At 33.0% G+C, this 22,914-nt stretch overlaps 8 protein-coding genes across 11 annotated transcripts; 5 read left to right on the top strand and 3 right to left on the bottom strand.

Annotated features, from left to right (window-relative positions):
- The first annotated feature begins 76 nt into the window (after positions 1–76).
- Positions 77–1,906, top strand: LOC122567027. The gene is made up of 5 exons (XM_043725094.1): positions 77–219; positions 348–771; positions 845–1,015; positions 1,089–1,300; positions 1,383–1,906. Exons 1-5 carry the CDS (start codon positions 144–146, stop codon positions 1,829–1,831), a joined length of 1,332 nt encoding a protein of 443 aa, XP_043581029.1. The 5' UTR covers positions 77–143; the 3' UTR covers positions 1,832–1,906.
- Positions 1,907–2,003: 97 nt separating this feature from the next.
- Positions 2,004–3,405, bottom strand: LOC122567042 (trissin). The gene is made up of 3 exons (XM_043725116.1): positions 3,265–3,405; positions 3,012–3,064; positions 2,004–2,406 (listed from the first exon to the last, which is right to left on the bottom strand). The coding sequence occupies exons 2-3, from the start codon at positions 3,043–3,045 to the stop codon at positions 2,207–2,209; spliced, it is 234 nt and encodes a 77-aa protein (XP_043581051.1). The 5' UTR covers positions 3,046–3,064; positions 3,265–3,405; the 3' UTR covers positions 2,004–2,206.
- On the bottom strand, positions 3,354–4,854 carry LOC122567033. Of its 2 annotated transcripts, XM_043725102.1 has the most exons (6): positions 4,656–4,854; positions 4,390–4,554; positions 4,117–4,302; positions 3,751–4,041; positions 3,587–3,671; positions 3,354–3,494 (listed from the first exon to the last, which is right to left on the bottom strand). In XM_043725102.1, the coding sequence occupies exons 1-6, from the start codon at positions 4,717–4,719 to the stop codon at positions 3,482–3,484; spliced, it is 804 nt and encodes a 267-aa protein (XP_043581037.1). In that variant the 5' UTR covers positions 4,720–4,854; the 3' UTR covers positions 3,354–3,481. The 2 variants fall into 2 exon arrangements, with proteins under 2 accessions (XP_043581037.1, XP_043581038.1); XM_043725103.1 differs by lacking the exon at positions 3,354–3,494 and having other exon boundaries at positions 3,536–3,671.
- A 266-nt stretch (positions 4,855–5,120) lies between these two features.
- LOC122567032 lies at positions 5,121–6,806 on the top strand. Its single transcript, XM_043725101.1, has 4 exons — positions 5,121–5,513; positions 5,637–6,257; positions 6,364–6,551; positions 6,628–6,806. The coding sequence occupies exons 1-4, from the start codon at positions 5,423–5,425 to the stop codon at positions 6,673–6,675; spliced, it is 948 nt and encodes a 315-aa protein (XP_043581036.1). The 5' UTR covers positions 5,121–5,422; the 3' UTR covers positions 6,676–6,806.
- Positions 6,805–7,988, bottom strand: LOC122567031 (39S ribosomal protein L4, mitochondrial). Its single transcript, XM_043725100.1, has 3 exons — positions 7,545–7,988; positions 7,055–7,463; positions 6,805–6,984 (listed from the first exon to the last, which is right to left on the bottom strand). The coding sequence occupies exons 1-3, from the start codon at positions 7,971–7,973 to the stop codon at positions 6,839–6,841; spliced, it is 984 nt and encodes a 327-aa protein (XP_043581035.1). The 5' UTR covers positions 7,974–7,988; the 3' UTR covers positions 6,805–6,838.
- Positions 7,942–18,342, top strand: LOC122567036 (DNA replication complex GINS protein PSF1-like). 3 transcript variants are annotated; one of them, XM_043725109.1, is made up of 6 exons: positions 7,942–8,073; positions 8,275–8,339; positions 8,408–8,714; positions 8,782–9,239; positions 9,342–9,430; positions 17,999–18,342. In XM_043725109.1, the coding sequence occupies exons 2-4, from the start codon at positions 8,305–8,307 to the stop codon at positions 8,923–8,925; spliced, it is 486 nt and encodes a 161-aa protein (XP_043581044.1). In that variant the 5' UTR covers positions 7,942–8,073; positions 8,275–8,304; the 3' UTR covers positions 8,926–9,239; positions 9,342–9,430; positions 17,999–18,342. The 3 variants fall into 3 exon arrangements, with proteins under 3 accessions (XP_043581044.1, XP_043581043.1, XP_043581045.1); XM_043725108.1 differs by having other exon boundaries at positions 7,989–8,195; XM_043725110.1 differs by having other exon boundaries at positions 8,063–8,199.
- Positions 9,825–17,902, top strand: LOC122567028 (NF-kappa-B inhibitor cactus). Its single transcript, XM_043725095.1, has 3 exons — positions 9,825–12,607; positions 13,821–14,173; positions 16,572–17,902. Exons 1-3 carry the CDS (start codon positions 12,156–12,158, stop codon positions 16,967–16,969), a joined length of 1,203 nt encoding a protein of 400 aa, XP_043581030.1. The 5' UTR covers positions 9,825–12,155; the 3' UTR covers positions 16,970–17,902.
- A 926-nt stretch (positions 18,343–19,268) lies between the features above and the next one.
- LOC122567021 (stress-induced-phosphoprotein 1) lies at positions 19,269–22,296 on the top strand. Its single transcript, XM_043725083.1, has 3 exons — positions 19,269–19,521; positions 19,920–21,457; positions 21,542–22,296. Exons 1-3 carry the CDS (start codon positions 19,513–19,515, stop codon positions 21,612–21,614), a joined length of 1,620 nt encoding a protein of 539 aa, XP_043581018.1. The 5' UTR covers positions 19,269–19,512; the 3' UTR covers positions 21,615–22,296.
- Positions 22,297–22,914: the final 618 nt, after the last annotated feature.

The raw sequence follows: 22,914 nt of genomic DNA, 5'->3' as shown, positions 1-22,914 counted from the left end.
ATACACTATAAATTATAAGGCATTAATAAAAATAAATAAAATGTATTAGCGCGTTCTTTGTATTACATGAACAAGAAGTGAGGTTATGTTCTTATTTTGTAATTAGTACTAAAAATCAATTATATTTAAAATAATTAATCAGCATGGAAGCAATATGGAATCGCATGCAATTAGAACGTCCTCCCAATGCAAGTTGTCATATCGAACGTCATAAATTTGGTAAGTTTAATTCTGCTTGTAAATAAAACAATAAAAAATGTTGTAATATAAATTTTTTATACGAAAGGCGAATAATCTTTCATTTAATAAATAGGTACATGATATTTTTTTATTTTTGTCACTATTAGATGCATCTGCATTTCTATTAACACTGGACAAAATTATAAAAGATATAACTTCTCAAGAATTATTGCATAAAGAAGCAGCAATTTTAAGCAGATTAATTTATCGTATGAAAAGAAAATTTCGAAATGACAAAGGTGTCAAATCAATGTCTAAAATAAATAAAGTTTTGCTCAAATATTTGTCATTATCACTTGAAAAGGAATATGAAAATTTGAAGAGCTATGTTGAAATAGATGAAAAATATATTACATTATCTAGTAAACAAATGATAGAATATGTTTTGGTTAAAACGCAAGGTTTTGCAAAGCTTATGTTACGTTTGGAAGAGGTCTCTAAACATGCTGCATATTTTCTTAAATGTAGAATAAGTTTAGGTCATGCCTGGTCTACTGCTATTACTGCATATGCTGTTGTTAGTAGAATATGGTATGTTATTTTTGTATTACATAGTGTAAATTTGTAAAATATAGCTATGGAGTATTGGTATATTTTGCTACAGGATTTTGTCAAGGTATCTAGTTAAGAAAGCATGTACATGGTATAATGATTTATACCAGTACCTACACTTTTTTGAATTTGTTGGATTATCTTGGCTACCCAAAGACTACGAACTTACAAATGATTTAAAATCGTGGCTATCAGTACCATGGATAGATAACCCTATCTCAAGGCATGTAAAAGAAAATAAATATAATGAATTATTATGCAAAACTGTTATAGTTAAAAAATTTGTATTTCTATAGCATTCCCAGCGATTATGGATTAAAGAATACAATGTTTAAATTAATTACCCCACGTGAATATGATTCAGATGAAGATCTAGATTGTGATATACAAGATTACAACAAAGAAACAAAATCTGAAAATACATTTTCATGGGTTGAAAATAAAAATGCTATACATACTTCAGTTCCAAGTGAGATAAAAAATGTTGTCTCTAATGATGATGCAGGAGGTATAAAAGCAAATTTACGAATCATATAATAAAAAGAAATATTATTCATGTATAATATATTTATAAAATTTATTTTTTGTAGAAATTATAGATCGTCATACTTTTAATTTAAAATATATTCAAAATACATCAATAGCTGATAGAAAGGAACATAAAAAATTCACAAAAATTGGAGAAACAAAAGGAAATACGGCATATATTAAGGGCAGTAATCAAGAATCTTATTTTGATGATTCAAGAGACGAATTTGTAACCAAAAAGAGGAAGAAAAATTCCGAAAAAAAATTAAAAAATTTAATGGTAAAAAATACCTCAAAAGGATTAATTACTTTCAATGATGTCAATAATACATCAGATTTAATGATACTTCTAAACAAAGAATCGTATCCTGGTTTGGATAAATTAAAATGGAATATGATTAGAAATAAAGGCAAAAGATTATTAGACAAGTTGGAAATTTGTTCTGATGGAAGTAAGCAGTCAATTCCATTAAAAAAGATAATGAAATGTATAAAAAATTGGATTGCTTAAATATAGTATATTTATAAATACAGTGTATGTATATATATATGTTAATATCGAATGTAAAAATAATATAAAAATAAATATCACATTTTTTATGAAGGGAGTTTTTCATTATCTTTTATTTTCCTAACATGTTTTAAACATGCTCTAAGAAAAAGTAAAAAATAATAACGGTGTATTTAAAGTGTTCGATATATTTAATTTATTGCACTTGATAACGTAAGAAAATTATGGTACATTAAATATAATTATTTAGAACAACGACATTGCAAAATAAAAATATTTATAACAATAATTGAAGTAATTATCCCTGAGTACATAACACTTTTCTTGTCTCGATGAAGCATACCGGCATGGAAGTACAAAATATATGACAAATAATCAGTACATGTCGATATTCGGATACAACCAATTCGTATACAATTGTGGTCTCATACTCCGTTTTAATCCAAGATCAAATTGTCTTTTCTTCATATTGTTGAAGCAACAAGCACGAAATTGTCGTGTTCCACATTTCTCGGCGCATTCTCTGCCACACTGTTCGCAAGATAAAGTTTCTCCGAAGACCCATAATGCGCATACTATATTGCAAAAAACATGTTTTCTTATTTATATTTATGTATACATTTTATTTTATTCTAACTAAAAGAATTTGCTAAAAAACGAGTGAGCAATATTTAAAGCACTATTAAAAAATTATTTGTTTAAAAAAGTATAAAGGAACGTATTTGATGCATTTATGTATGTTACGAAAAGGGTGTACGATCATCAATGAATGTTAAGCAAGTAATTACAAGTTATTGCATCTATATAGGGCATAAGCTAATGCATATTTCGACTAGAGTTTCTTCTTCTTCTTCTTCTTTTTCTCCTTTTATCCGGTTTATGTTAATAAAGAAAGAATATTAAAAGAAAATTGACTGTACTTATGTTTTATCTTCTTTAATATAGCTTCTTATACAGCAATAAATGCAATAACATCGTAACAACTGCTTTAAGTGGTGTGCTGTATAATGATGTTATCAGCTTCAAGTGGAAATTATATTATAATCTCTAATCCGATTTATTTTAAATCAGTTTTAGAATATTCGAGCAAAGTAACTATTTCATAAATTTCAGAATATTTCCACTTATAATAAATATTAAAAAAATACATTTTCTATTATGAGAAGTAAATATTGCTTACCTATGAAAAATAGCGCCACATAAGTGCAGTTCATTTTCTGGTTCGATAATTCACTGTCAAATAAAATAATAACTGTAGTTATTACATCATCTATCATGTTACACACTTTCTGTTAAATTGAAATAAAAAAAGAATTATAAAAAAGTAATAGAATAGTACACATATAACACTCCAAATTTATATCGGATCAATTTTTCTTATCTAAATTTAAACAACACGACTTGAAATGCCAATTTTGAAGATGCCAACTTACGAATCCTTTGTGGATGAGCGCTGAACGGCGAGTGATAATCTTTCCGAGGACCGCTGGTTGAAGATATATCTCCCCACCAACTCCTGTTTCCACCTTAATCCTTAACGCACACGCAATTGCATTTTCTGTCTTGACATGATATTTAGAGAGATTTCTGATTTGAAATTTTGCTATAATTAGAATTCGCTTTGTACGGATATAGATTTATCAGAACTAATTACTTTATAATCCTAAAAAGATTGTGAAGAATTTGGTAATAACATAAATACATCAAGTTTCATACATAGAAGTCTTAAGCTCTTTGTCTTATACATTTATTTACTTTAATAATAACACTATGTAGATGATGAGGATAACGTCGCCAATTTTATAGCTTGACGCGCTACTAATCTGTGATAACATTTGAACTGAAAATAGAAAAAAATAGTTAGACGCATATGTTCATTTTCTTTTTAGTTTATATGCCTATATTGGAACGAATCGAACTAGGATAATAAACGATTCTTTCTCTGCGTTTATAATCCGTGTGTGGTATAGAAATTTCACACTCTAATAGCAATGGTTCCAAAGGATTTTTTACGATTGCACTGCGTGTTGCAAAGAGGATGTTTTTATATTTTATTGTTTCTACAGTTTTATCATAATAATTATTGACTTCAGTTCCTTCTACATAAATTTTTAGTATAGGTCGCGGCTGTGCTCCGTTTGCTACACATGTTAGATTCAAATGACTTTTATTGAAAGAAGAAACATGAATGGACAGATTAGTTTCTGGCACTGTAATACAATATTAAGCAATAGTGTTATATGTCACATAAATTATTCGATTATTATTTACAATCACAGAGTTACCATAAATAATCATTTTTGTTCCTTTCGTGTCCTCTTCCTGGAAGGTGCTAATCATACAAGTATACTCTCCGCTCATTTCGATCATGGCCATTTTCAAATGTATTATGGATTGTGAATTAGAATGTCTTAAATTTTGTTCAGGATATTCAGCAAATCCATCTATCACTCCTATATCGTGAGGTGGCACTATAGTTGGGTTACAATAAAAAGAAAAAACATCATATATCGAACAGGGTCGTTCAGCTCAAAAAGTTCAATTATGTTTAGTATTACTTGGTGGTATCCATTGATATATTTGGTCTTTGTTATGGTACCATTTTATTACAAGACCGTTCTCGTCTTTAGTGACATTGTAAATGCAGGAAAGATCGATTGGTCCAGTTCCATTACGCACTACGTGCGGAACGTTCAATGTGTAAATTTTTGAGGCGCATATATCTGGGAAGCAATCATAGTTATAATTATTCTAATACACTTTGAATTTATTAATCATGGTCAAAAATAACTTTTAATGGCATACGACTAAAGGAGAGGATTACCTGTAAAGCGGTTTTTTACCACTGCTGTGGCAAGCAGAAAAACGATATATGATACCGACGACATTTTCTACGAAGATTAGTTTTCAGACTGATGAACAATTAAACATGCTTCGTTAATCTTAAATCAAGCGCAGGTGAAAGGTTCTGCGCAGTTACCGATTATATTGTTCGTAGAATAAATATCTTTGAAATATTTTGTAGCGAAAGAAAGAAATTTATATTTAAGAGAAACACTTGATCATGTTATTTATTTCTTTCAATATTTACAATGATTAATATTTATCATTCTTTTTCGTATAAATTTGTTTAATTTCCTGATCTACTATAGTACATTCCAGCCACTCTTTAAATTTCTCCGGACGCTCTTTTTAGTTTATACTTCGCCTAAGAGATGGCGATTGAAGTTCCGTTAGATTTCAGTTGGAAGCCTCTATCGCTTCTATAGAGTGCTCACTCACTTAGGATTTTGTGCTTATAAAATATTGTATGTAAATAATAACAGTGTATTAAAACATTAAATACATGAATTTTGTATTTCTCAATGAAAAAATTAAAACGTTTAAATAGTAAAATGATTTTTCAATATTTTGAGTCAATCTTTCTTAAATAAACATTCGTATGACCATCTAAACGATTATAGATAATTTATGGTTAGTGAAATCACTGACTTCAACGTTTCTATTATTTGAATAGCGAGTATGAAAACAAACAGTTACAATTTTTATTGCTAACGTTTATTGTTAAAAATCAATATTATTTTATCAATTATGAATGATGACCCAAGAGAAGTACTTGTTCTTCTTAATTCTTTGGGCTTTGTTGGAATTACAGCACAACAACTTAAAGCATTTATGAAAGGTAATATTATTGATATCTTTTTTTCTGTATTTTATAATAATTAATATTTAAATATTTTATGCACGTTGTAACTAGCATTGTTGCATACTGATTCTAATTCATATCCCTTTTTCTTGGTACAAGATTTAAAGTTGTATAGGAAAATAAAAGATCGTGAAAGACAGCAAAAGAGGGAAGAAATTAAGAGAAAAATAATAGATAAGCAAAAAAATATGATTAAAGAAATTCTTACAGAACAAAAGACAGAGTTTCATTCAGTTGAAAATACTACATCCACTAATTCATCTAATTCTTATTTTGATGACACCATTGTAAAGGTAATAGTGACAAAGTTATCAAGTGACAAAGAAAATAAAAATCCTACAAATTTTGAAGAAAACTATACAAATGTAGGTCACAAAATGAATATAATACAGTCAAAATCCAAATCCATAAGAACAGAAGATCATTGCAATGTTAAATCCATTGTTGTGCCATGTAATAATATAGAGGTAGATAATAAATCTTGTTTAAAAAGTAAAAATAAATATGAGGGGTGTTTGAAAAAAGATTTCCATATAGAAACACAAAGTAAAACAAAAATACAAGATGATAAAATACAGATTCAAGAAAAATCAACACCTTCGCAATCAGTACGTCCTATGAGTGCACCAAACATTTTAGACCACCAGCAAGGATATATTGGAAGCAGCCACACAAAAAGTACATCATCTACAAAAAATACTCATTCTGGAACAAAATCATGTAAGTTTCTAACATGTATCATATTGTAAATATGAACATAAATATAACATAAATACAATTAAATTACAACATATAAATACAATTTTACTTTTTTATCTCACTATAGTTATTAGACCATGGAGATTGCAACCAGACATCCAAAAAAGTAAAAATGATAAAAAGACTGATCCAGTTTTACTTTATCAAAAATATCAACAGGAATGGAAACAAATGTCTTTTCCTGGGGAAGCTAAACATGCGAGCATAAGGTGGGCCATTCGTGAAAAAATGTTAGGTGAAGATCCTCATCCAACAGTAAGGGTCTTTATTTTTATATAATTATAATTCGGTATTATATTTTCCTTAATATCATTGACATTTATACTTGCAGCCTCTTCCTAAGAAGTCAACTAGTATGCCAACACTAAGAAAGAAGTGACCTTTATTCAACTAGGGATGAAAATTTTGTTTTGATATAAATAAGCTTAAAACTGATATTGATAATGATATTGAATTGTTATAAGAAATTAATGACTGTTACAGAAAATAAATGCAATTTGATAAGAAGTAGATTGATATTTCATGCTTTTATTTTTTAATTTCTATTGCTGGCTAAGTTTAAACTTTGTCATTAATTTATGATAATCTGGCCTATGTAAATGGTACAATATTTTGTCTTCAATTAAACGTGCAGCTCTTTCAGTAAGAATCAAAGTATTATGTTTTAACATACTGTAGACATTCAGGCCTGGAAAATAAATTTATAATGAAGGTGATATAAATTAAATAACATCAAAATGTATTAATATATAACTTACCATATACAGGCATTAAATTTACATGCTTTATTGTGTCAGTTGCTTCTGAGATGTTTTCAGGCATGATATCATCAGTATCGACAAACAACACAGAAGGTCCCCAATGTCGCTCTTCTATTAGTTGTTCAATATATGATGGTTTATTGGATGGAATTTCCAAGTCATTAACAATATACAAATCATCTTGAGCTAATTTAACAGACAATGTAGATGTAAGCCCAGCAACTCGGGTATAAAAGGGAAGCATGTAAAAATGAGTTGTAGGAGATCTAGGTCCATGTACTACACCACCACCTCTCCATAATGGGGAACGTATACTTGAATGACGGGAACGACCTTGTCCCTTTTGTGGCCATGGTTTTCTGCCACCACCTCTTACTTCTGAACGTACTTTTGTATGTGCATAACACTAAAATGAAAAATTAATTTACCCATTTTGTCATTCCTGATTTAAGACTAATAGGAGTAATTAATCAGATGTAATAATTACCACAAAGCGATACATTCTTTGCCAGCGTATGTTTTCATGAATTATATCTATCCTAGGAGATGCTCCATAAATGTCGGGATGTAGAAAGACAAGTCCTAACTTTTGTCTTTCAATGGTATCCAAATTTTCTAGCCATACTTCGCGCGGTCTTTGGTAAAAATAATTTTCATCTTCATAACTTCTTTTAGAAATGATTGGATGGATTTTTTCCGTGACAGCCTTTGTACAATACGTTACTTGTTGCGAATATGCTTGTAACTTTGTGATAACATTTCTAAGCGACAGCATTTCAATAAAAGAGTTTTTTGTTATTGCATCTAAACACGGTTTATTGTTATAAAAATAACCTAAATGTTTTCGATAATGTTCAATTTGACGTGAGATGTCGCTAGACTCAAAGATTTTGTAGATGTCACTACCATTGAACATGAATGGCTTAGTTTATGTAGTAACTGGTCATTTTTAAATGTAGTCATTATTAAAGTCAGTCGGTAGTACTGTACTCAACAGCTGATGTTCAAAAAACTTGGTACTTATTATTATCAGTAGTATTATATATATTTTTAACTATATTTTTAAAATATGTATGGAAGAAAGGGCTTTAAGCTTATTTCAGAACTAGACTTGTATTCTGATATATTACCATTCAACGTAGGTTGTATGATAAAATGATGTTATGATGATATTAGAGATAATTAAGTAATGATCTAAAAAAATGATTTATTTATAGGAGGTACTTGTTAAAGAAGTTTTACAGGAGATGCAATGTCTCTATGATGCAAATGTAGCAGATAGGTTTGTATAAGATATAACAATGTAAAAATTAAAACTTAGAAAAAGCTTATTGTTGAATAAACTTTCAGCAATGCCATTAGGAATGATGATAATATGGCATTATTGCCATCAGTACAGTTGAGACATACAGCATTAAAAAGAAATAAAAGATGTGTCTTAGCATACATATATAACAGAATGAGAAAACTAAGAGAATTACGATGGGAATTAGGGAGCATTCTACCACCAGAAATAAATTCCAATCTATTAAATGCTGAAATTCAATGGTTTCAGTCATATAATAAGTCTTTAGCTAAATACATGAGATCTTTAGGAGAAGACCATGGGTTTAATCTAACAACAAACATGGTACCTCCAAAAACTCCTTATGTAGAGGTATATATAAAATACTCAAACTTTGTTCTAATAACAGTTAAATATACAAAATGTAATATTATTTCAGGTCAAATGTGTAGAGGATTTTGGAAGATTGGAATTAGATGATGGCCAAGTTATTTTGCTAAAAAAAAATACATATCATTTGCTACCAAGATCTGTATGTGAACCACTGATACGACAAGGAATTCTTGAACATAAGAGTACATGATATTATTATTTTTATATTCTGTTAAAATAAAAATTATATTCATAAAAAAAAATACTTTGTTTATCAGACCCAAATTTTATTGAAATATATATATTTATGAAGTATTTAAAACACGTAAATCTTAATTCTATATAGAAGAAAGTGCATGATTTATTTTTATTCAGAATTGCATTTAAAATATTTATGAGCCCGTATATTCATGTTTACTTTCATTAGGAATTTCCCGTGTAAACTTAAATTCCGTATAACAGCGCGCAGTTGATTCAAACAGTTGGAAGCTTGTCTGCATGCGCTGCATTGCGCCTTGTGCTCAAGTGAGTTACTTTGTTTGTCTCTATCATAAGATTTAATCTATTTTTAACCTAATCTTATACGTAGAATAATATACGTAACTACAGATTCTTCCCTATTGACAGAAGACGATGCAAAGAATTCATTTGAAATCGATCAAGTCGACTAACGTGATCTTCATTTGTTGCACTTGCGACTTGACATCTTCAAACGGGTAAGTGATCACTTAAGAAATATATAGTTACTTTTTCCGATAAATTATTTGTATTTTGTTTAAACCTGCTTATAATTTTTATTCAAAAATAACTTAAGTATCTGACAAGTAGATTATTGTATAAATAATACTTTTCAATATAATACATAAAAAATTTACAGAGCTGATTCGTAAAAAGGTTCAAAGATATAATATGTTTTATTTTTATTTCTATCGTAACAAGGATACAGTTCGAATTGTCGTAACAAGGATACAATAAAATGACCTAATACTTTATCCGCTTCAACTTTGAGTCACCGTATTTCTCCAGACTTTGAACACTTAAAACATCATTAATATGTTTACCTTGTAGAATACAAGTAATTAAGTGGTGCTATTGTTCTTTAAAAAACTTATTTACCATTGAGAACTTTTCTAGACTTTATAGATGAAAATAAAATCGACATCAGAAATCAAATCGTGTGAACGCACTTGATACATATACAATGTACAAAAAGTGAATTCAAGGTGCGATAGCTAAGTTATTGATAATGAATGGTGTATCTATCGGTGAATTTTGTAGATGAATTCGTGAACAATGCAGATATAATGTGTATGTATACGTACTGAGCTTATCACAATTAGGTTTTTCCCAGGTAGCTTTCGCACCGAATTCTCATTCATCGTTACTATAAAAAAATTTGGTTACATCTTTTTTCACACAAGGTCAGTGACAAATTCCTATCAATAAACCACACATTATCACATCGATAAGGAAAGATTTATATGATTGTACAAACAGAAATAGTATTTATGAATAATACTCTATTCATTATTAACCAACGATTACATAAAATTATATAATTCATTTGTCATTGGTCTACGGATTAAGACTATCATTTACAAATGCTTTTACAACCTTCGTCAATTCACAGTGGCCTTTCACTCTCATTTATGTAGTATATTAATAGCAGCTATTGTTTCCGAAATAAGAAAGTACATATTATGACAGCGGTCTGGGATTATCGGTGTACTAACAGTTTGTGTAACGGACGATAAGAAATACGATTTCCCTTTGTTTTAAGGTCGAGTGTTAGTAACCATCTTTGGGGAAAACCGTATTTAAACTCCCATGAATAGGACCGAGATTCACTTTCAGACCTCATCGTACCAACGTGTCTTCTTGGTATATCTATTTTGTAAAACTATAGTATTTGAAATTATTTGTAAATATTGGTAAATCTTCTAAGTCGGAAATGCCGATGGAATTTCCTGTGAGTGTGTATCATACGGATTGACAATTGAAAAAGAAAGTAGAACGGTGAAATCTGCATGTTCCTACAGAAACATATACGCGTTTGACATACTCGGTCACAATAAGTTAACGCTTTCCCATCACTTTTTAAGTACCTAATAAAATTTGATTTGAATTTATTGATAATTCAAATGCGAAATAAAGATTTAAGCCATAGTTCATTAGATTCTTCATTCTCAGTTAGCAAACGGATACCTGTCTTTCTACTTCGTAAAAAATAATAAAGGTAAAGAAACGAATGTCAAGTAGATAAATTACGACCAGGTAAATGACTGTAAAGAGAAAAAATGCGCGTTCGTATGCAATGTTGCGACGTCGAAGAATTTCTTCTGCGCCCGATCAGATACTGTAATAAACTTTAGCATTGAATCTGTTTTTCTTTTAGATCGCTTTGTACATTACCTGAAAAGTAATTTCATAAATAATAATTGATAATTTATTTAGAAATACTCCTATGATATATGTTTGTATATATCGGAAGATAAAGATTTGCTTAAAGAAATGAAATAATCCATCAAACTACTTCCGTGTAAAATTGCGAAATTATTTGCGGTAAATAAGGTGGGAATTCTTTCATGGAGTTTCCGACTCAGCTTTCTTTTTCTAAACTGGTTATCTAAAGAATGCCAAGTTAAATTGAGTACACAGTGTATACGCGCAGCTGGCCCTGCCAGAGGATGATGGGTTTTCCCACCCCTACCTTTCCCCTTTGAGAGCTCACAAACCGCTGATACCGCCAGAGGTTCCACTGTGCTGAGCGGCCATCGTGGAAGTTACTCAGCGCGTCACCTAACGTTACACGATTAGTTCGTTTCCAGACAGCGCGTTGAGTGGAGTTTCGACACAATTACAAATTCGCACGGTTATCGAGTATATATTATTTTGTTTTCTTTCTCTGCAGTTCCCCGTCAGAAACATAAACTTTTGTTCAACAAACCTAACCTTTCCTTTGAAACCGTCTTCCTCACTAATACGTGAAATTTTCTGATGAGCGCGAAATTATCGTGGAACGACGTGCACTAGCCACCGTTATTTACGAACACATAGTCAAAACGAGAATGCGACGACAACGAGAAATCGAATACACGTAAAGAAGCCAGCTGTTCGAGGCGAACGACAATCGAATGATTGCTCGAATAAACGGAGCAGTGGCGTCGCTTGCGAACGAACGAAACAGAGACGAATGTATTCTTGTTCAGAGAAGGAAGGACAATCGAACGAAATCGTAAAAGTCGATTAAAGTATCCGCACGGAAAGCTACATAGATTCGCCGTGTCAGGATTTTAGAGAAGTATACATAGTGGTGTATACACAGTGCGTCGCTCTGTGTGTCTGTGTATATGTGTATACAAGTCGCATGGTAGTTTTCCTTCAGGCAGAGCGGGAAATAAGTAGATTTTCGGCCGCGGATTGAATATTGATATCGAAAAGATGTGGCATTCGCCGAGAACGACACCGATGGAGAGCAATGTTCCAGAAAACGAACAACAACAAAAGTGCGAAGATCAACGTAATTCGAGCCACGCCGATTCCGGATTTCTCTCCAGTGGGAATCTCCAAATCAGTTCGGAGCTGTGCGACTACGAATTGAATGCTGTAACAACCGCACCCGTCGCCCCGGAACCAATGAGAGCAGATAGCGGCGTGGATCTTGGCTTAAGCGAAAGCTTGAGCCAGCTTACATTGAAACAAGTTACATTAAATCCTCTGGCAAGCGGCAAGGTTCAGGTTGAACCTACCGTCGAATTGACTCCGGTAATCTCCGAGAAACTCGAGCAAGAAGATGCTTCAACGTTGCGACATGAGCCGCATCAATCCCTTGACAAACCGCTCAATAAGGAACCTTGGCAGCTCTACTATACTCAGGACGACGATGGTGACACGTAAGTAATCTAGATATTATGTATTTCTCCTTTTCAAAACAAGTTTGACCTAGTTTTAACAATATATAAATTCCGATTAAGTAGGCACGTGTCGTGTCATGTGCGTCACAAGTAGAATCGTAAAGACGTCATGTTTCTGAAATTTCCGATATGACTAACGAGATCGTTAGCGAGCAAAATAAAGTGATAGTTAATTTCACGTATATATATGCAGATCGGCGCATGCTCCGTTTCGAAGCAACCTGTAGCCCGCATTACTTTCAAGAGTCTTAAGTGACATTATTGTTTTCGAGCGTATCGGTCGATATTACAATAATAATAACGTATTCCGTTCAATGGATGTTTTCTTTGCATGATGAAACAATGACTTGATTTACATATAACCTGTTTCCTTGTATCGATTAAAACGTAGGAAGTGTTGTTTTATATAATACACGTAATACATATGTATAGTCTCATAAAGAAAGCATCGTAGATGTTAAGAATTCTAAACAAAACAAATAAAAAAGATAATTGTACCATCGTTCCGTTTAAATGATATGACAAATGGTATTTTAAGATAAATGCCTTTATCAAGTACAGCTGTTGTTTTTCTGATCATACGAGAAATATGTTAATCGAAGCAAATATTGTTACGCGTCATCGTATGCGCGTAGATCGGCCGATCGTCTCATACGCTTTTCGCAAGGCGAAGCACGTTGACCAATTAAATTATTGTAATCGCGAGATATACATCGAAGAGATCCTTTCAAATTGTAATACGTCAAGGAGAGTACAAGGCGACAGGGGACGATAGGATCAATGCCTTTCAGGGATAACATCCGGGGAACTTCAAACAATTATATACAAATTTTTTTTTACGCTATTTTCCTCTTTTCGTATTATAATGTGTAATACGAGTTATACAATTAGAAAATTCTATCAAAACGTTGCACGCGTCATCATTGAATGACGAAACATTGACCTTTGCACAGAGAAAATAAACTGTGAAACAAACTCTGAAATGAGGAAAAGAAATTATAGTTGCGCTTCGAGGTTGAAGCCTACTCGCGTAAATACGTACATTATCTCCACCAATGGCCAATGTAATATCGCGATTACCCATTGCAGAGCGAAAAATTGCAACACATTCTTTTTCATCTTTATGCAAACATCTTTCCTTAAAGCCATTAGTAATCATTTATTTTGTTCTCTCTCTCTCTCTCTCTCACAGGCTACTTCATATGGCCATAGTGCAAGGCTTTCTGGAAGCTGCGTTCAGCTTGATAAGAATGGCGCCACATGCCTGCCTTTTAAATATCCTGAACGATGACTGCCAGTCGCCCCTGCACCTGGCCGTGTTGACACGACAACCGAGGATCGTTAGGCGGCTTATTTTGGCAGGTGCAAATCCGGCATTGAGAAACTTCCGTGGAAACACAGCCCTTCATTTGGCGTGTGCCACCGGGGATCTTGCCTCTGCGAAGGCCCTTACCGATCCGTTAACATATGTTGAAAGGAATTACCTACACCAAGGAAAGGAAATACCTGCCCTGCCACAAAACCTAGAACAAAGAAATTACGATGGTAATTAACAAATTCATACCCTTCATTTTTTCTCCATTTCACCTTGCTTACTCTAACATTTCTCAGTGAATTACATTTGTTTGTTTATTCTGCTTAAATCCCATCAGTAATAACATTTTATGAATGAATGAATAGAATAGCAACACAAAGTAGTTTTAGTACATTCGTTAAATTCTTGAACATTTGACGATGATGTATGACACAAAAAACGCTGAGAACAAAGCCTGTCCTTATTAATGGACAATAAAAAGAAACCCATGGAATAAGATGTTTTGTCAAGAAGGCAGGAAACGCGCGTGACGCGGGTTTAGTATCGCTCGCGGAAAGGACAAACGAAGCATCTCGGAAAATCCTAACAACTTTTACCGCATGAAACAACAGTCATTGGCATCGCACGCGCGCGCGCCGCGCACGAAGAACAATTCTGTAACCACGATTATGCGCGGGTTTCCCATGATTTCATCGAGAATCGAGAATGATCCGTTATTCCGTTTATTTCGTTCGGAAATTCCATAAAGTTAAAGTATAATCCCATTACTGACGATTTATGATATTTTTGAGAAAAGTGATCAATGCCACTCGTCACTTTCAAACAGATAGGATTTTTCGAGACATTTCCAAGTAACAATCGCGTTATTCGTAATTCCAAAGTAGCTTCCTTTTCAGTGACTATTCAAACGAGAATTCGAGCCGCAGCTAAATGTGCTACGGATGCTTCGAAGAAAAGTTTAGTCAGAAATCTTTTCCACTATGCCTTTTGTATCCGTTGTCTATGCATCTTTCACAGACTCCAGTGTAATTACATTTACAAGATTTCCTTTTGCTATGCTAATTTGATATATCCGTGGTTTTACGTTAAATATTTCAAATTGCGATGCCTGAATAATCGAACGTTGAACGTTAGCTCTTTTACAAAGCTCCGGAATTCCCACATAACGTCATCCATATACTCCATTCTAGGCTTATAAAATGGATGTACACATGGAATGGCAAGCTGTTGGCGTAACGGCTGATTTTGGACCATGACGAAATAAATTAAGCTACGCTTTTGCTATGGATTTTTGATCTAATCGCAAGCTCACGTGTCTGTTACTTGATTCTTACGTTGCGTCGTACGTACATACCGGTGACGTACAACGTGCTTTACGTCTTATCGATTTGTCAAGAAAAACGTAAACATTCGCGTGTGTAATTTTATCGAAGCGAATGAAAAAGCACATGCTCGAATAACTAGTCTTAAATTAGACATACGGCCTTTCGTGATACGTATGATTCAATAGTGGAGCAGCAACGTTAGGGGTTCAAGTGTAGTCGCGGTGATTCGGTCGATGAGACGCGCCTAGAGAATTTCACGGATGAAGCAATTAGGTAGGGGAAGAAGAAAGTGAGGAGAAAAGAGTGTTGCGGTATTAAGCTCGGAATACACGCGACGGAATTTTGGCGCGTCGTCTGTGCGTGCGTGCACGCGCGTTACATCACGCGCGGCGCGCGATGAGACAGAAAGCTCGAAGCAGATGTTTTTGATATTTAAAAATACCTGCGCGACTATTTGCGTGTCGTGATATTCTTGCCTCGGTTCGACTCGATTCGACTTGGGAAACCCCACAATGGCGTGGAAATCGGTGGGCACGTATATGCTTTCACCCTTGAACGTTTTCATCGGAGAGAACGAAACGAGAAAGGAAAAAGAAAGTTAACGATTCTTTCGTTGCTCTTGATTCTCTATTTTTAGAGAATTGGAACTGAAGAAATATCCGAGAAAAATGTAATCTCCTTGCTTAAGAGGATCATTCATAATAAAGAGCAAATCGGTAATTGCCAATACAATATCGTTTAAGTATATCGAGAAATTTCGAAATATATAAATAATCTATTTCTTTATGTACTTCTAACGCAATTGCGTTTCGCGCATCGTGCATCGATACGTCTCGATAAGAATAGAAACATAAATATTTGCGCGGTAGAGATCAGCTCTCTGAAGCTCCCTGTTGCGAGGCGAGTTCAACTGCAACAAAATTAGTAATTATATTCCGCCAATGTACATGCTGCCGATGGTAACAAGGGAGGTTAATTTTAGCAGTTACTTTGATCGGTACGAACCTAGTTTGGACCGCGGGACGCCAGCCAAACCTCCGACGACAATGATTCACCACGTCTTCCTAGTTCTATCTATATCTTGTAGAAGCATGTGACTCGGTCGCATCGTTATGAAAAGTACGCGTTTCCACCCTCGTTAAAGACGTACGAACGTGTATTGACATAAATGATCTTTTTTTAATCGTAGAACAATCCCTCAAACAAAGTATTCATTCATACGTTATCATACGTTAATAATTCATATGTAAATCATATGTTAATCGTTCTATATTTTATGTAGATGTTATACTTTGCGTTTCAGGAGAAATGTGTTTGCACATAGCCGCCTCATCGGGTCAAGTAGAGTTGGTACGGCTTCTGCTACGCCTCGGAGCGGATCTTGAAGCCAGAGAAGCATTGGCGGGGAGAACAGCTCTTCACCTCGCTGTGGAGCATGGGTGTCGGTCAGTGGTCGCGTTCCTCCTTCAGGAGTGCAAGCCTTGCTTGGATACGCAAACCTACGCCGGACTCACTGCATATCAGGTAGCTCTGTGCTACGATATTCAACTCGCAAGGGAATTAGTAAGACTGGGCGCAACACCAGAACCGCTTCCAGAGTCAGATTCCGACAGCAGTGATGAAGACGAAAGCTCTGCAGCTAATAATTATTTACCCGCGATCGTGAGACTTCGACAAAACGTGGTCGGTGTCAAAGTATAGAAATATTTATCGATACGTTGACCAACTTAACAATTCGGTTTGTTGTATTTAATTGATTATAATATCATCGAGAAATCATTATCGACGATGTCTTGACAAATGGTCGTGACGATACATCACGATACGGGTACATAGGGTAGACAGAGATAGTTTGAACTCCGACAAGTGCAAGTATTAATTACATCAAATCGAATATGTTTTATTTACTTAAAGCTAATTAGCAAAATCAGTGTGAAACGTATTGTAAAAACGAAGAGAACGAAAGAATATACGAAGTAACGAAGGACGAGCAAATACATAAATATGTCTAATGCAAAAGTGCTTCAGTAAGAAGCAACTACTATACTTCGGTAACGAGAGAAACGATAACGTTTGAAACAAATAGAATCGTTGCAATATAGATAATCGACTGCAAAGGATTTACATTTACGCTTAGGAGATCATTGGATCTCGTCCTGTAAATATAGAAGAAAGTATCAGACTTTTTTATTCGAATAGTGTGAGAATGTAGTAGTGACATCCGTACGTTTGAAAGTGACTTAAAATAAGAATCTATGCTGATATAAAAAAGTAGAAAAAGTAGTATGTAACAGAACATTCGTAATTTCATTGTTCATTTTAAGGTGTACATACACATAATTTATATTAGATAAAGAGACCGAAATAACACTTATGAATAGGATTATTTATCAAAGAACGTATCAAAGCTGTACTGAGCTTTATTATGCCAGAATACTTCGGTATTTTACTGTGAATGTTTAACGTGTATTAATTTCCTCATTCCCCCTCTCCCTATTGTTGTATATAGTCAAGATTTGTTAGTATCGTAAATATGCTGTTTTTACGGTATCAGCAGTAAAAGAAAGATAACATTAACGTTGTTACATAACGACGATAATTATTTTTTAGTAATAAAAAGTTTTAGAAAATTTATCATAGATTTTAGAATTTCTTTTGCCGATAAATACGAATAGCGAATGATTGTTACCAAGCATTGGCAAATATATAAGATTCGATTTTGATTATTAGGCAATAAATACAGTAAATACAATATGAAAGCTCAAAGAAGGATGAAATGTTATAACTAATTTTACAAAAGCCGGCGTAAAAATATGGAGCAAAGACCAGCTGTTGGTTATTTCGAGTTCGTAATGTGTAATGGTCTAGGCATTCTAAGAAGTCTGTAGACTTATTCCTTTTTGGGGGAGTTCGGTCTGCGAAGTGCACAGGTTCCGGGATATATTTGGCTCTTGGAAAAGAGAGGATTCTACTAATCGTCTACTAATTTTTTGGCTGTAAGTAGTAATTCATTTATATTATGTTATATTTACATTAGAAATATAATAATCTGAATCTTCTATCTTTACAAAGTATGTATGTATTATGTTCCTTATAATGTAACAAAAAAACTCTGAATTGTATGATAAAATATCCGAGTGCGAAATATAATTCTAGAGATAATTTTACGGTTATCGAACTGCTTACGAACGAAAAAATGCAACACGACAAATATCTGGGATTCCCCAGTTACTCCAGTTTGCTGATGGAAATACCAGGTTCTGTGGCAACGAAAGTAATGTCAGATCAAGCAACCTTGGACACTAAACATTTTACCACACAAAGTTGTTCGTACTAATCGTACTTAAAATGCACCTACGTTCGTAAATCATTATAATATATGCACATATATGTCCTTTTTTATTTAATACGCTTCCATGTTCGGATTCTACGATTAACTTATATCGTAAATCTGAGCGTCTTTAGACTGTAACATTGGAACCATTTTTTTAGTGAAATGTATATAATACATTTGTAATGTAATGTATATACAAGTTCATATATAAAAATTATAATAATAAGCCATACAAAACATGAATTAAAGGCCAAAATTCTGTTAAAGAGAATCTAAATATCTAATTTAGAGACGTAGTTACAATTATGATTGTTTGTGTTTAAGTACATACACATATATATGTATTTATTTAACATATTTTTAAAGGTTAAATTATAAATTAGGAAGAAATGTAAATACAGTAATAATGGTTATAGTAATAAAATATGATGAAATATAAATGAAAATAAAATATTATGTAATTACACATAGAATATACATATGTGTATAGAGAGATCGCGATAGTGAAATATAATAATCACACATAAAGCGTAATGTACCAACAGTCGACAAAATGTTAATAAATACATTTTATGTATGTATATATTGCGAAGCAGAAAATACTTTACAAATGAATATAGTATAATTTGGATTAAATGTGAAACTAGGCTCGCAATCAAGTTGTATATAAAAGAAGGACAGAATGTTCTTCGAAGGTACTAGAAAATTGTGGAATATAATCACAGAAAGGCATTGCGTATAACTAGTTTCTCGACAATTGAGAAGAGGCGCTAGTTGTCCATTTCTGGAGCTTTCTGAAAATCTGCGCCGGCTCGAGTGTACTTCACGAGTCATCACGTATCTTTGTGAGCATAAAAGAACGAGTTCTGAAAAATAGAACGAAAGTATTACTGTTCTAAAGTCAAGCGTTATGGACCAGGTAAACATTCTTGCCACGTTGATTACTATCACGCATTCCTTAAGGTTAAAAAGTCGCTAATTTGGAAATCACTGTATTTATCCATGACGCTGTTAATTGAACACGCTTTGTTTTAAGAATTATCTTATTCCTTGCTCGTCGCACTATTTTCTCGTACATTCTATTAGATTACTATAAAAAATATCAATTCTTGTTTCTTTTTATTTAATTTTTTGTTTTGATATGATCGTTTATATACAAAATCGAACATTTTTTATGCTCGCTAAATAAACGATATTTTTCGCTTCCAAGTTAACATTGTTATAACTCTCTAGAAAGGACGTTTCGATCTTTTATTACTGCTTGTTTCCTTGAGATTCCAATTGAATGATACCAAATTATTAAATTTAAATTTGCAGGTATATGTACTAAAACAGAAAGGTAATTCTGCTTTACAAGAAGGAAGATATGAAGAGGCTATTAAACATTATACAGAAGCAATTGGCTTAGATGAAAATAATCATGTTTTATATAGTAATAGATCTGCAGCGTATGCTAAAGCAGGAAAGTACAAACAAGCTTTGGAAGATGCTGAGAAAACTGTAAGTTTAAAGCCTGATTGGGGAAAAGGATATTCACGTATGGGCAGTGCATTAGCTTACTTAGGTAAATTAAATGCATCTATCAAAGCATATGAAACTGGCCTGCAACATGAACCTGACAATGCCCAACTTCAAAGTGGTTTGGCTGAAGTAAAAGCTCAACGGTTAATGACTTCAAATCCCTTCAATAGACCAGATTTATTTGTGAAGCTTGCAAACGATCCCAGAACCAAAGGCTTTTTATTAGATCCAGAATATTTAAAACTTCTAGATACTCTCAGAAATAATTCAGAAGCTGCTGCTGAGATGTTAACAGACAAACGGGTACTTACAACTCTTAGTGTATTAATGAATATGGATACTGACATGGAAATAGAAACTAACTCATCTCAGCAATCAGAACCTCCGAAACCTAAACAAGAATCGCCTAAGCCTCAGAAGAAAGAAGAAGAAGATTGTAATACACCTCAGAAACTTGCACAGCGTGAGAAGCAATTAGGCAATGATGCCTACAAACAAAAGAAGTTTGAGCCAGCCCTTCAACACTATAACAAAGCAGTAGAATTAGATCCTACAGAAATTATTTACTTACTAAACATAGCAGCAGTATATTTTGAACAAAAAGAGTATGACAAGTGTATCGCTCAATGTGAAAAGGCCATTGAAGTTGGAAGAGAAAATAGAGCAGACTTTAAGTTAATAGCTAAAGCATTCACTAGAATTGGACATGCATACAAAAAGATGGAAAACTGGAAACAAGCTAAAGTGTATTATGAGAAATCCATGTCAGAACACAGAACACCCGAAATTAAAACTCTTCTTTCAGATATTGATAAAATCATCAAAGAAGAGGAAAGAAAAGCATATATCGACCCAGTAAAAGCAGAAGAAGAAAAGGAACTTGGAAATCAAAAATACAAAGAGGGTGATTATCCAACAGCTATAAAACATTACTCAGAGGCTATCAAAAGAAATCCAGATGACCCAAAATATTATAGCAACAGAGCTGCCTGTTATACAAAATTAGCAGCATTCGATCTCGGGTTGAAGGATTGCGAGAAATGTGTTGAAATTGATCCGAAGTTTATCAAAGGATGGATAAGGAAAGGGAAGATATTACAGGGAATGCAACAACAAGGAAAAGCACTTACTGCTTACCAAAAAGCATTGGAATTAGATCCTTCGAATAGCGAGGCAATAGAAGGATATCGCTCATGTGCCGTTTCTGTTAGTTCCAATCCCGAGGAAGTAAGGAAGAGAGCAATGGCAGACCCAGAAGTTCAAAGTATATTACGGGATCCTGCGATGAGACTTATATTAGAACAGATGCAAAGCGATCCTAGAGCTTTACAAGAGTAAGTATAATCAATCTATTAGATTTATTATATTAGAACAATCTTTTTCATTTTATATTAATATTATAATTTTTCTATTTATAGCCACCTGAAGAATAAAGATGTAGCAGCAAAATTGCAAAAACTTTTGGAGTCGGGTCTCATAGCTATTCACTGAAGATGAAAACATCCGCATTTGTGCATAGCCCTGTGCGACATTTTACTGTCGTCAAGTTCCTTTGATATCGAGGAAACAACACTGTTCATTATATTTTTGTGTATTAGAAATATGTTATTTAATCAAGCAGGTCGCCTAGTGACGTATGCATTGTATATCTGTGTTCTGAAAAAGCCATTTTCAAACATACATTTCGTTGCAAGATATTTTCGAGCGAATACAGTGGCCTTCAGGTCATAGACCATTTTTGAATTGTAAATCTTGTTACAATAGCTGATGCTTTACTATGTCTTACAGAGTGTAACTCTATGAAAATTGATTTCTTATATAATTATAAGTTTTTACATCTTTTGCATAAAGTTACACTTTCACTCGTAAATCATTAATCTCATCAACCTCAAGTACGCAATATTTTAATTTTGTTACATGTGGTCTAGGTTAAAGGAAATTATTAAACCTAATTAAACTTAATTAGTGTCAATAAAACATTTCCATGCGTTGAACATGTATTTAGATAACATGTATCTACTTCATAAATCAATACAGTTTTGGTCTAAAGTACTAATGCTGTAGCGATGATGGAGAATAATAATAGCTATAATTACAACTAATTATAATAATACTTGTATGATTTATTTAGAGTCAAATTCAGTACAATATAAAAATAAGATAAACAATGTAATTTCAGAATCTGTTTATTACAATATCTTTTGCATCAAAATATACACAGACTTTCCATATGCATATTTTAATAAAATTTTGTGTTCACATTAAGTTTGCTAAATTTTAATAGAAAACATTCATAAGTCGTAGATGTCTATTATTATCTATACACCATTTTCTTACGCTCTAGTTTTTAAACATTAAAAAATTATTTTCTATTGGTAACTATTGTATTGTTAATTGTATGTTGGCAGTAACGTCGGCAATGTTGGTAATAATTTAAATACCGAATAAGAGAGGAACTAATTACAACTGAAATAAATATCGCTAGATCAAAAAGAAATTTTTTATTACATTTATATTCAAACGTTTACGTTTCGGTATTAACTCAATGAGAAAAATAGCATGTCTATTTTAATGATTACGGTGCCTAATGCGTCGCTATATTCGTCTATTTATTTGGTATGAATATTTATATATACATGCACACACATATGGATTGATCACAGCGCAACCTATCATATCTATGGAACTAAACACGTATGGTTGAACGCGAAACTACAGCGAAACGTGTATGTGTTACGAACATATCGCATACATAACGATTTAGTTTCAATAGATGGCACAGATAGCGCTA

The sequence above is a fragment of the Bombus pyrosoma genome, linkage group LG4 (genome assembly GCF_014825855.1).
Source record: "Bombus pyrosoma isolate SC7728 linkage group LG4, ASM1482585v1, whole genome shotgun sequence".
In the NCBI taxonomy this organism is placed as follows: Eukaryota; Metazoa; Arthropoda; class Insecta; order Hymenoptera; family Apidae; genus Bombus; species Bombus pyrosoma.
This window is presented reverse-complemented; position numbering and strand designations above follow the sequence as displayed.

What these genes read in the sequence shown, in the direction of transcription:
- LOC122567027 (XM_043725094.1), top strand. Translation starts at nt 144, where the DNA reads ATGGAAGCAATATGGAATCGCATGCAATTAGAACGTCCTCCCAATGCA. An exon ending in TATCGAACGTCATAAATTTG is followed by an intron (nt 220 to 347) that starts GTAAGTTTAATT and finishes TGTCACTATTAG; the next exon opens with ATGCATCTGCATTTCTATTA. An exon ending in GCTGTTGTTAGTAGAATATG is followed by an intron (nt 772 to 844) that starts GTATGTTATTTT and finishes ATTTTGCTACAG; the next exon opens with GATTTTGTCAAGGTATCTAG.
- LOC122567021 (XM_043725083.1), top strand. An exon ending in GATCCTAGAGCTTTACAAGA is followed by an intron (nt 21,458 to 21,541) that starts GTAAGTATAATC and finishes TTCTATTTATAG; the next exon opens with CCACCTGAAGAATAAAGATG.
- LOC122567036 (XM_043725108.1), top strand. Translation starts at nt 8,127, where the DNA reads ATGTATGGAAGAAAGGGCTTTAAGCTTATTTCAGAACTAGACTTGTAT. An exon ending in CTGATATATTACCATTCAAC is followed by an intron (nt 8,196 to 8,274) that starts GTAGGTTGTATG and finishes ATTTATTTATAG; the next exon opens with GAGGTACTTGTTAAAGAAGT. An exon ending in CAAAAACTCCTTATGTAGAG is followed by an intron (nt 8,715 to 8,781) that starts GTATATATAAAA and finishes ATATTATTTCAG; the next exon opens with GTCAAATGTGTAGAGGATTT.
- LOC122567028 (XM_043725095.1), top strand. Translation starts at nt 12,156, where the DNA reads ATGTGGCATTCGCCGAGAACGACACCGATGGAGAGCAATGTTCCAGAA. An exon ending in CAGGACGACGATGGTGACAC is followed by an intron (nt 12,608 to 13,820) that starts GTAAGTAATCTA and finishes TCTCTCTCACAG; the next exon opens with GCTACTTCATATGGCCATAG. An exon ending in AGAACAAAGAAATTACGATG is followed by an intron (nt 14,174 to 16,571) that starts GTAATTAACAAA and finishes TTTGCGTTTCAG; the next exon opens with GAGAAATGTGTTTGCACATA.
- LOC122567031 (XM_043725100.1), bottom strand. Translation starts at nt 7,973, where the DNA reads ATGTTCAATGGTAGTGACATCTACAAAATCTTTGAGTCTAGCGACATC. An exon ending in AAAGAATGTATCGCTTTGTG is followed by an intron (nt 7,464 to 7,544) that starts GTAATTATTACA and finishes TTTTCATTTTAG; the next exon opens with TGTTATGCACATACAAAAGT. An exon ending in AAATTTAATGCCTGTATATG is followed by an intron (nt 6,985 to 7,054) that starts GTAAGTTATATA and finishes TTTATTTTCCAG; the next exon opens with GCCTGAATGTCTACAGTATG.
- LOC122567033 (XM_043725102.1), bottom strand. Translation starts at nt 4,719, where the DNA reads ATGTCGTCGGTATCATATATCGTTTTTCTGCTTGCCACAGCAGTGGTA. An exon ending in ATATCAATGGATACCACCAA is followed by an intron (nt 4,303 to 4,389) that starts GTAATACTAAAC and finishes ACCCAACTATAG; the next exon opens with TGCCACCTCACGATATAGGA. An exon ending in AAGAATCGTTTATTATCCTA is followed by an intron (nt 3,672 to 3,750) that starts GTTCGATTCGTT and finishes TTCTATTTTCAG; the next exon opens with TTCAAATGTTATCACAGATT.
- LOC122567042 (XM_043725116.1), bottom strand. Translation starts at nt 3,045, where the DNA reads ATGAACTGCACTTATGTGGCGCTATTTTTCATAG. An exon ending in TGTGGCGCTATTTTTCATAG is followed by an intron (nt 2,407 to 3,011) that starts GTAAGCAATATT and finishes TTTGCAATATAG; the next exon opens with TATGCGCATTATGGGTCTTC.
- LOC122567032 (XM_043725101.1), top strand. Translation starts at nt 5,423, where the DNA reads ATGAATGATGACCCAAGAGAAGTACTTGTTCTTCTTAATTCTTTGGGC. An exon ending in ACTTAAAGCATTTATGAAAG is followed by an intron (nt 5,514 to 5,636) that starts GTAATATTATTG and finishes TCTTGGTACAAG; the next exon opens with ATTTAAAGTTGTATAGGAAA. An exon ending in TCATTCTGGAACAAAATCAT is followed by an intron (nt 6,258 to 6,363) that starts GTAAGTTTCTAA and finishes ATCTCACTATAG; the next exon opens with TTATTAGACCATGGAGATTG.